This window comes from Chiloscyllium plagiosum, chromosome 17, assembly GCF_004010195.1.
Source record: "Chiloscyllium plagiosum isolate BGI_BamShark_2017 chromosome 17, ASM401019v2, whole genome shotgun sequence".
NCBI classification, from domain to species: domain Eukaryota; kingdom Metazoa; phylum Chordata; class Chondrichthyes; order Orectolobiformes; family Hemiscylliidae; genus Chiloscyllium; species Chiloscyllium plagiosum.
In genome coordinates this window covers 56596142-56606987 of record NC_057726.1, presented here as the reverse complement: position 1 = coordinate 56606987, position 10846 = coordinate 56596142, and the positions used below count along the sequence as shown (strand labels likewise).

At 44.4% G+C, this 10846-nt stretch overlaps 1 protein-coding gene across 4 annotated transcripts in view; it reads right to left on the bottom strand.

The window, feature by feature from the left end:
• The window catches only part of ldhd (lactate dehydrogenase D), a 37519-nt gene extending 28830 nt beyond the window's left edge, over nucleotides 1-8689 (bottom strand). Inside the window, exons 1-2 of one of the 4 annotated variants that reach the window (XR_006314169.1) lie at nucleotides 8300-8683; nucleotides 3452-3564 (exon numbers count right to left, since the gene is read on the bottom strand). Coding sequence is in view for 3 of the 4 variants with exons in the window: in XM_043707183.1 (XP_043563118.1) it covers nucleotides 3452-3564; nucleotides 8300-8395 (209 nt within the window). In the remaining variant the exon portion in view is untranslated. Of the gene's footprint in view, nucleotides 1-3451; nucleotides 3565-8299 lie in introns of all 4 variants that reach the window. The other 3 variants (XM_043707183.1, XM_043707182.1, XM_043707181.1) reach the window with 3 other exon arrangements.
• Nucleotides 8690-10846: the final 2157 nt, after the last annotated feature.

The following is a 10846-nucleotide window of genomic DNA, read 5'->3' as shown; positions in this document are numbered from 1 at the left end:
GTAGTGGGGTTGTTGTAATGGGTGACTTTAACTTTCCCAATATTGATTGGAACCTCCTTCGAGCAGAAGTTTTGGATGGAGCTGTTTTTGTAAGGTGTGTTCAGCAGGGTTTCCGAACTCAGTATGTTGACAGACCGACGAGGGGAGAGGCCATTCTAGACTTGGTGCTTGGAAACGAGCCGGGGCAGGTATCAGATCTTGTGGTGGGAGAGCATTTTGGTGATAGTGACCACAACTGCCTCACATTCTACATAGCTATGGAGAAGGAGAGGATTAGGCAAAATGGGAGGATATTTAATTGGGGAAAAGGAAACTATGATGCGATTAGACATAGGTTAGGAAGCATGGACTGGGAGTAATTGTTCCATGGTAGAGGCACTATAGACATGTGGAGACTGTTTAAAGAACAGTTGTTGCGAGTGATGAATAAATATGTCCCTCTGAGACAGGCAAGAAGTGGTAAGATAAAGGAACCTTGGATGACGAGAGCGGTGGAGCTACTCGTCAAAAGGAAGAAGGCAGCTTACATAAGGTGGAGAGAGCTAGGGTCAAGCTCAGCTCTACAGGATTACAGGCAGGTAAGGAAGGAGCTCAAAAATGGTCTGAGGAGAGCCAGGAGGGGGCACAAGAAAGGTTTGGCAGAACGGATTAGGGAGAACACAAAGGCATTTTACACTTATGTGAGGAATAAGAGAATGGTCAAAGAAAGAGTAGGGCCGATCAGGGATAGCATAGGGAGCTTTTGTGTGGAGTCTGGGGAGGTAGGGGAAGCCCTAAATGAGCTTTTTGCTTCTGTCTTTACAAAAGGAACAAACTTTGTAGTGAATGAAACCTTTGAAGAGCAGGTGTGCATGCTGGAATGGATAGAGATAGAGGAAGCTGATGTCCCCCGTGGCCCAACATTTCAGCTCCCCCTCCCACTCTGCTGAGGATATGGAGGTGCTGGACCTCCTTCACCGCCGCTCCCTCACCACCAGACGCCTGGAGGAAGAACGCCTCATCTTCCGGTTAGAAAGGATTCTGAGGGATAGGATGTATGACCATCTGGAAGACCATAATGCTGTCAACACAGCTTTGTGAGGGTCAGGTCATGCCTCACAAATCTTATTGAGTTCTTTGAGCATGTTACTAGACAAGTTGATGAGGGTCGAGCTGTGGATGCGATGTATATGGACTTCAGCAAAGCATTTGATAAGGTTCCCCATGGTAGGCTCATTCAGAAGGTCAGGAGGAATGGGATACAGGGGAACGTAGCTGCCTGGATACAGAATTAGCTGGCCAACAGAAGACAGCGAGTGGTAGTAGAAGGAAAATATTCTGCCTGGAAGTCAGTGGTGAGTGGTGTTCCACAGGGCTCTGTCCTTGGGCCTCTACTGTTTGTAATTTTTATTAATGACTTGGATGAGGGGATTGAAGGATGGGTCAGCAAGTTTCTAGATGACACAAAGGCTAGAGGTGTCGTTGACAGTATAGAGGACTGTTGGAGGCTGCAGCGAGACATTGACAGGATGCAGAGATGGGCTGAGAGGTGGCCGATGGAGTTCAACCTGGATAAATGCGAGGTGATGCATTTTGGAAGGTCAAATTTGAAAACTGAGTACAGGATTAAAGACAGGACTCTTGGCAGTGTGGAGGAACAGAGGGATCTTGGTCTGCAGGTACATAGAACCCTTAAAATGGTCACCCAAGTGGACAGGGTTGTTAAGAAAGCATATGGTGTCTTGGCTTTCATTAACAGGGGGATTGAGTTTAAGAGTCGTGAGATCTTGTTGCAGCTCTATAAAACTTTGGTTAGAACGCACTTGGAATACTGTGTCCAGTTCTGGTCGCCCTATTATAGGAAAGATGTGGATGCTTTGGAGAGGGTTCAGAGGAGGTTTACCATGATGCTGCCTGGACTGGAGGGCTTACCTTATGAAGAGAGGTTGAATGAGCTCGGACTTTTTTCATTGGAGAAAAGGAGAAGGAGAGGGGACCGAATTGAGGTATACAAGATAATGAGAGGCATAGATAGAGTTGATAGCCAGAGACTATTTCCCAAGGCAGAAATGGCTAACACGAGAGGTCATAGTTTTAAGCTGTTTGGAGGAAAGTATAGAGGGGATGTCAGAGGCAGGTTATTTACACAGAGAGTTGTGAGAACATGTGTCAGCAGCAGTTGTGAAAGCAAGATCATTGGGGACTTTTAAGAGACTGCTGGACATGCATATGGTCACAGAAATTTGAGGGTGCATACATGAGGATCAATGGTCGGCACAACATCGCGGGCTGAAGAGCCTGTTCTGTGCTGTAGTGTTCTATGTTCTATGTTCTATGAGCAGACCATCTGTATTAATGATATTGGTTGAGAGATTAAATATGGCTTAGAGAATCCAGTGTGGTCACCTGCATTAATTAAGTCTATCCAAGTTGATTCTTGCATTGCCAGTGGATAGCCTTACCACATGTCTGGTTCAAGATAAAAACAGCCTTTTTCTCTGTCAGTGTGAGCTGGGGTTTGAACAGAGGAGGGTCTATCTGCCTCACTCAAAGAACAATCCAAAGCTCAGGCTCTCATGAGCTTGATACCTTCACAGCCTGTGTGTTAAATGATTGACCCCTCAAGCCAGGCTTCATCACCTTCATGACCAGGGCAAACCCTTCTGCCTATGTCACTCGATGAACATAAACATACAGGCTGGAGACTCAGTCTACCTGACCTGTGTCAGTATTAGAGCATTATTAGTATTATTGCTATAGTCAGTATTATTGCATGTTTGGCAATGGAATAGCCATAATGGATCCAGAGACCCCATCAGAGGGAATCTAACTTCCCCTGTTAAGACTGCAAAATGCTCCCAACACAGAGGGCTATTCAGCCATTAACCCCTGTGCTGTCTCTTTCACTGAGCTATTCAATTAGTCCCGTTTCCCTGCTCTTTAATTTTTCCCTGATAATATTTATCCAACTTCTTTTTGAAAGTTATTCTTGAATCTTTTCTCACCAACTTTTCAAGATGTGCAACCACATCTCAACAACACGCTGCTTAAAATAAAAGTCATAAAATCACCTCTGGTCCAGAACATAACTGAGAACCAACCTCTCAGTACAGTAACATTTTTGTTAAAGTGATAGGAAGATGTATGTTGAAATAATTCATTTGGTTACAATCTACATGAACCCCATAGGTTTAAGACAAACAGTACCTTTTGAAATCAAAATATATGTTGTGATTCACTGTGTATAATTCTGAGTTGACTCTGAGCTAGGAAGGGATTATCGTCTTCCTGGGATGTGCAGTGATGGACAGTGCTTACATGAGCTGATACAAGCAACCAACAGCAAGCATTATAGTGCAATGAAGCAAGGTCCAAACAAACAGCAGCCTTTCAATTTATAAGTTGTGTGAACTTGAATGTAGGGTGCCTCTAAAAGCACATTATTCTCCAACATGAAAACCAAAGCTCTTACCTTTGATATGATTCATCTTTTCTATGCTGCTCCCGGACAGCAGTTGCTGTGGAAACGTTTTCAGCTCCTGCTGCTGCTTTCAGTGCCTCAATAATATCACGATGCAATCTTCTCTGAGGAGTGAAAAGAAAACATTTAGACAAATAGAATCATAGAGATGTACAGCCTAGAAACAGAGCCTTCGGTCCAACTCGTCCACACCGACCATACATCCTAACCTAATCTAGTCCCATTTGTCAGCACACAGCCCATATCCCTCTAAACCCTTCCTATTCATACACCCATCCAGATGCCTTTTAAATGTTGTAATTGTACCAGATTGCACCACTTCCTCTGGCAGCTCATTCCATACATGCACCATCCTCTGTGTGAAAATGTTGCCCCTCAGGTCCCTTTTAAATTTTTTTCCCTTTCACCCAAAACCTATGCCCTCGAGTTCAGGCCTCTCCCACCCCAGGGAAAAGACCTTGTCCACTCATCCTATTCATGCCCCTCATAATTTCGTAAACCTCTATAAGGTCACCTCAGCCTCTGACGCTCCAGGGAAAACAGCCCCAGCCTGTTCAGCCTCAAATCCACAAACCCTGGCAACATCCTTGTAAATCTTTTCTGAACCCTTTCAAGTTTCACAACATCTTTCCGATAGGAGGGAAACCAGAATTGCACGCAATATTCCAACAGTGGCCTAACCAATGTCCTGTACAGCCACAACATGACCTCCCAACTCCTATACTCAATACAGGTAGACAACCTTTATCTGAAATCCCGAAATCCAAACAGCTCCAAAGTCCGAAGCTTTTTCTTGTGAAGTTTTTTCTCATTAGCAAGGTTGCTTGGTGTGCAAACAGGTAATCCAAGTTGACACCCGCTCAATGCATGTCACTCAGATGACAAGTGTGTGGGGGTGTGGCAGCACTGGCAGGCCTCAATTCTGTCTCAAGACCTGTTTTACTCAGTGAATCTGCTCCTCTGGTAAGACTTTTTAAAAATTTCACCATCAAACTGTCACTTATTCTGAAAGTCAAAAAATTCTGAATTCCGAAAATGAGCTGGTCCTGAGCATTTCGGATAAAGGATTGTGCACCTGTACTCTGACCAATAAAGGAAAGCATACCAAATGCCTTCTTCACTATCCTATCTACCTACGACTCCACTTTCAAGTAACTATGAACCTGCACTGCAAGATCTCTTTGTTCAGCAACACTCCCCAGGTCCTTACCATTAAGTGGATAAGTCCTGCTCTGATTTGCCTTCCCAAGATGCAGCACCTCACATGCATCCAGATTATGCAATCACTTTCAAAAATCACCAGTCACTACTGTTCATTTTTTCTTTCCATTTCCCAGTGTCACAGTTGGGAAATGTAATGTGCAACTGGAACGAATTTGATCCACAGATTGTCTTTGTTGATTGACAGGCAGCTGTAGGAGTGCCATAAATGAACCCTGCGCATCAAAGCGAAGAGGGAAAAACAGCCCAGTAACAGCTTTCACTCCTGTCGCCACACAGTAACTCACAAAGTATCCATCAGGGTAAGCTGTGATGCCCTCCCAAGCCAACAAGCCTGTTGGGCATCGCTGTTTTGAAATCACATGGCAAATTTCAGCCTTTTAAAGGTGTAGAAAGTCACAGACCTGCAGTACCTTTAGCACAACAATTCGTGTTGAAGCTGAAATAATACAAGAGCAGCTGTCAATTGAATAGTTTTCCCATTTCCAACTCCATACAATCTTTAAGCAACATAATAAAAATACACCCTCCCTCTTCCACTGTCTTGTCAATGTTCCCAGGTAATCACTGGAAAGGTGTCACATAAACATGTGCTGAATCTATAGCTCAGAAACTATAAGAATAAAGACTCTCTCCCAATTTACTGACTCACTGCTAAGGTGACTTCAAGATGAAAGGACATTCAGTTCTGAAGGACAATGGTATACCACTACATAAATGAACTTGGGTCAATTAATCAGAACAAGTAAATAGAGTTCAAACAGAGTTAAAAATCACAACACCGGGTTATAGTCCAATAGGTTTATTTGGAAGCACTAAGTTTCGGAGCACTGATCTTTCATCAGGTGGTTGTAGAGTATAAGATCTTAAGTCACAGAATTTATAGCAAAAGTTTACAGTGTGATGTAACTGAAATTATGTATTGAAAAAGACCTGGAGTTCAAACAGGATGGTTTTGCCTGATAGGCAGGAATCATTTGAAGATACAGAAGTGGGTGGCACAGTGATTAGCACTGCTGCCTCACAGTACCAGAGACCTGGTTCAATTCCCGCCTCAGGCGACTGACTGTGTGGAGTTTGCACATTCTCCCCATATCTGCGTGCGTTTCCTCCCACAGTCCAAAGATATGCAGGTCAGGTGAATTGGCCATGCTAAATTTAGCATGGCCAATTCACCTGACCTGCATATCTTTGGACTGTGGGAGGAAACCCACGCAGATATGGGGAGAATGTGCAAACTCCACACAGTCAGTCGCCTGAGGCGGGAATTGAACCAGGTCTCTGGTACTGTGAGGGGTGAAGGGGTAAATGTAGAGGTATGGGTGGGTTGCATGTCGGTGTGGATTTGTTGGGCCGAAGGGCCTGTTTCCACACTGTAAGTAATCTAATGAACTGTTTTTTTTTTAAAATCCACGGATACCACATTTACTAAGTAAGTAATCTAATTAGTAGATGTGGTATCTGTGGATTTAAAAAAAAAACAGTTCATCAGATAGTGTGTGGTAAAGATAATGACACATGTAATTAACTGGAATATGGCCATGTAGAGAGAGAGAGAGAGAGAAAGAAGCTTGAAAGGCAAGTTCCTTTAACGGGGGTGACATCACGAGTGGTGTTTCTCATCGTCTGTGTGACCCATTTTACTTTCATAAAGATAAATAACTCGTCAGGAAGTGAGGCAACAATGTCAGCTTTGCAAAAGTGACAATTGTGTACAGCAAACTATAAGAAATACTGTAGGAACAGTATAGACAGGCTAAAAGATTCTATGGCAAATGCAGCTGAAGGGATTAATATTATGAGGATGTCAAACCTTTAAAATTGATATGATATCAAACACAGTAAATAAGACCACCAGTTAGAAAAAATAGGATCCTTAGTTAATGTTCTGGATACATTATATTCAAAAGCTGAAGAGTGGTACTAAATGCAGTGTTGAAGGATCTGGTGCAGTCATGAAGTTGTTATAATTACAAGAATAATCTGCGTTCCTCTTCACTGGAGCTAAGAGTGCTAAATACTTATTGTATAGCCCACCTACTAAATGTTGTCAAAATTGGAAAGGTCCCACAGCCTTCATTGTCATGCTTGACAAAGCAAGTACCCACTGATTCAAATTATTCTGACAGGGTTGGGGGGGGGGGGGGAGCTGTGTGGAGGAAGATGGTAGGAAGAGAGGTCAACAGCTCCCAATTAAATAAAATTAATCACAATATTAAAGAACCATGGCACACAGGACCCGTGGAGAACCTGTGAATCTGTGACAAGGACTGCTGGGCAATGATTCAACCTCAGCACGATGGCATTGCTGAGAGAGACCAGCAAACAACAGAGATTGGCTTATGGTGGAATCAAAAGAACAAAATGTCAGAAAACAGCAACAGAGGAAATTGTAGCTCAGAAAGAATGAAGCGGAAGTGATACACATCAAAGAACTGAAAATAGATAAAAGTGAGCAAGAAATGCTGGAAAATAAACAAAAATAAACATACTTGGACACTGTAATGCATTTAAGGAAATGAAAGAAGTGAAGGTGACGAATATCTTAGTAACATATGGCAACTATGGGCTTTTGAAGATGCAAAATATTGCCATTAAATGCTGTGTTTATTATTTTGTTGGATGCATCCCAGTCCGCTCCTAGTCTATAATTTACTTAATAAATGCTTTCATGAACTGCTTATTTATGTTTCTACTATGCTGAAGTGACCACAGTGAACCTGTTTATTGTGAGGTAGCCAACCATGCTTTGGGGATGAGGGCAAGTCACTGCCGGTGAATCAAGGGATAACTACTTACACGCAGCGTAACGTTGGGGGAGGGCAGTATTTATGAGTTGCAAATACGAGATTGCAAACCGACTTGCAGCAGGCAACTGTGTTTACCCTAAAGAACCTAAAAATAGCCGAGATGAGATACCGAAGCACAGTTTCACGTTGAGACAGTGGGTGCCAGTATCGACACAAACTGACTCGGAAAACAAGCCCAACTCCATTTTGTTCCAACATTTATTCCTCCTGCCCTGTCCTCAGTCTGTTTTGTATAGTGTTTACCCGAGGGATGTGCTTACAGGTCGATGCCCACTAATCCTGTAATTAATTTGGCAGCACCGACCCATTAATATTAGCGCAGCGGAAAGCAAGCAAACATTTGATTAGATTCCCTACAGTGTGGGAACAGGCCCTTCGGCCCAACAAGTCCACACCGACCCCTCCGAAAAGTAACCCACCCTGATCCATTCCCCTACTCTATATTTACCCCTGACTCCTGCACCTAACACTATGGGTAATTTAACATGGCCAATTCACCTGAGCTGCACATCTTTGGACTAAAACCTGTGATTTTAATTATGTAAAAGGTTAGTTTTCACTTAGAGTCAAGTGAAACAATTAAGGGCGCATTCATTATAAACAGTATGTTCAAAATCTCCAGGATTTAAGCAGATTAGAAATGCTTTTGTTTAAACTGGGGGCCTCCATGTGCAGTGCTCAGACCCGGAAGAATGTAGCAACTTTGCCAAATTGTTACATTGGGTGGGGTCCGGAGACACTTGTCGCTAGCCCGCGGCTGGGCAGCGATCCTTTCCCCCCTCCCCCCACCTCTCTCTCTCTCTTATACCTGGGCTTGAAGCTGGTGGTTTCTCCAGCCACGGAGGCCTCTGAGAGCCGGCATGTAGCAGCAGCGCTGCCAGTACAGAGCGCGGAGGATAGCCATAGCATCAAGTCCCAGTGCCACAGCGAGACACTGTATGCAGTACACACACACTCACTGCAGGTAAGCCAAGCTGCAGCGCCTCCAGAGGCACCGCCTCCAGCAGCAGCTTGTCCTGACTTCCACTTCCCCTGGTTTAATGGGCCAACGACCCCCACTGTCTGAGAGGTATCTGCAGCGCAGGTTAAGTTAGGGCACAGCTCATGCCTATAGTGCCAATCTCCATGCCCCTTTCCTATCCAAATAACCAGCCATTGCCCCTCTTGAATGCCTCAATCGAAACTGCCTCCATCACAATGTCGATGTCTCCACCTCCTGATGCTGCCTGGCTTGTTGTGCTCTTCCAGCCTCCTGCCTGGGGACTACTTTGGATTCCAGTCTTTGTGTCTCCACCACAAGTCCAGGCAGCGTGTTCCACACTCTAACCACTGGCTGTGTGAAAAGGTTATTTTTTTTCTCACATCACCCTTGCTTCCTTTAAGCATCCCTTTAAATCTATCCTCTCTCCTTTTTCTTTTACGAGCCACTCTATCCAGCCTGCTCATGATTTTGAAAACCTCTTATCGATCTCAGCCGCCTTCTCTCCAAAGAGAGCAGTCTCAATCTGTTCCATCACCCCTCATCACTGAAATGCTTCATTCCTGGAATCATTCTGGCAAATCGCTTCCGCACTCTCGACAATGCATTCACACCTTTTCCTCCAATGTTCACCCATAACTGCACACAGTAGTCCTGCTGAGATCCAACATGACTTTGAGGAGACCTGATCCACAGTGATGTCGACATGCCTCTGACCAATGTCAGGGGTTATGAAGGACATTTGGTGAGTAACCACCACTGCAGCTTGTAAACCTGCAGGTGCTCCTGGTGGAGGGACTGAATGTTGAAGGTGGTGGATGGGGTGCTGATCAAATGGACTACTTTGCCCTGGGTGGTGTCTCACTTCTTGAGTGTTGTTGGAGCTGCATATTCAGTTATCAGACCAGACCACCTCCTCCCCCCAAAATATTTTAAGAAAGTAGCCTAGACCTTAATGTTTTCTTGTTTTAAAGACGAATGTAAAGTGTTGTGTTCCAACTGGTCAAACTAGAAGATCAGATCACAGATCAAAAATAAGGTTTATTTTCCTGACAAATGTTCCCTCTCCACACGTGGATGAGTGACGATGTCCACTTGGCAGCTGCCCAAAGTGGCGTGAGATCACTCCGTGTCAAAGCAAATACCCAAATTCTTTCAGTCCATGCTCTATTTCCAAAGGGGCCTCTAAGCCAGGAGTTGTCAGGACTTCCCAGTAATGGATATATAGCCTTGAGCACGACCCCTTACCAATGAGGAAAGTTGAGATAACGCCATTACATCAGGGGGGGCGGCACGGTGGCACAGTGGTTAGCACTGCTGCCTCACAGCGCCAGAGACCCGGGTTCAATTCCCGCCTCAGGCGACTGACTGTGTGGAGTTTGCACGTTCTCCCCGTGTCTGCGTGGGTTTCCTCCGGGTGCTCCGGTTTCCTCCCACCATCCAAAGATGTGCAGGGTCAGGTTAATTGGCCATACTAAATTGCCTGTAGTGTTAGGTAAGGGGTAAAATGTAGGGGTATGGGTGGGTTTCGCTTCGGCGGGTCGGTGTGGACTTGTTGGGCCGAAGGGCCTGTTTCCACACTGTAATCTAATCTAATCTAATCTAATCTAAAAATGCCGGAAGTACTCAGCAGGCCAGGCAGCACCTGTGATGAGAGAAAGAGTTTTAACGTTTCAGATGGAAAGCCTTCCACCATTGTGATTCTGATAAAATATCACGCAACCGTAAACATGAACAGATTCTCTCCACAACTGATGCCTGACCTGTTGAATACTTTTTATTTCGTTTTATATCCAACATTCGCTGTGTTTTGCTTTTGCATTAGGCTTGGATATATAGCCTTGAGCACGACCCCTTACCAATGAGGAAAGTTGAGATAACGCCATTACATCAGAGGTTGTTTCAGTTTGAACTAACTGGAACCAGCTGCTCTTTCTAATTAGAGAGATTAGTAAGATCCTGCCAACCGCAAAAGGTTATAGAAATGTCTGAAATGCTCTTTTCCCACAGAGTCAAACACTGGAGAGATTTCAAATGGGTCCAAATGTGCCGCTAACTCTTTCACTGAATTTACACTGCTGTGTTTGCTGCAAGATTGGATGTGCTTCATCCTAGGTGCCTTACTTTTGAAGATAACCCCTTCCAAGATCATTTTTTCATTGCCAGGTTTCTGCAATGGGCTGACAACTGACGAGTCTGCCATCCCTCAGTGGATATATTACTCTTGCCTCTAAGGTCAGAGGCTGAATTCATGTTCATGTAACACTCCAGTGACATAAGCTTGAAGACAAGGCTGATGCTTTATGGTAGTGCTGAGTGAGTGCTGTACTGTCAGCAAATGCTACCTATTGGACATTGAATCCAGGACCATCAGAG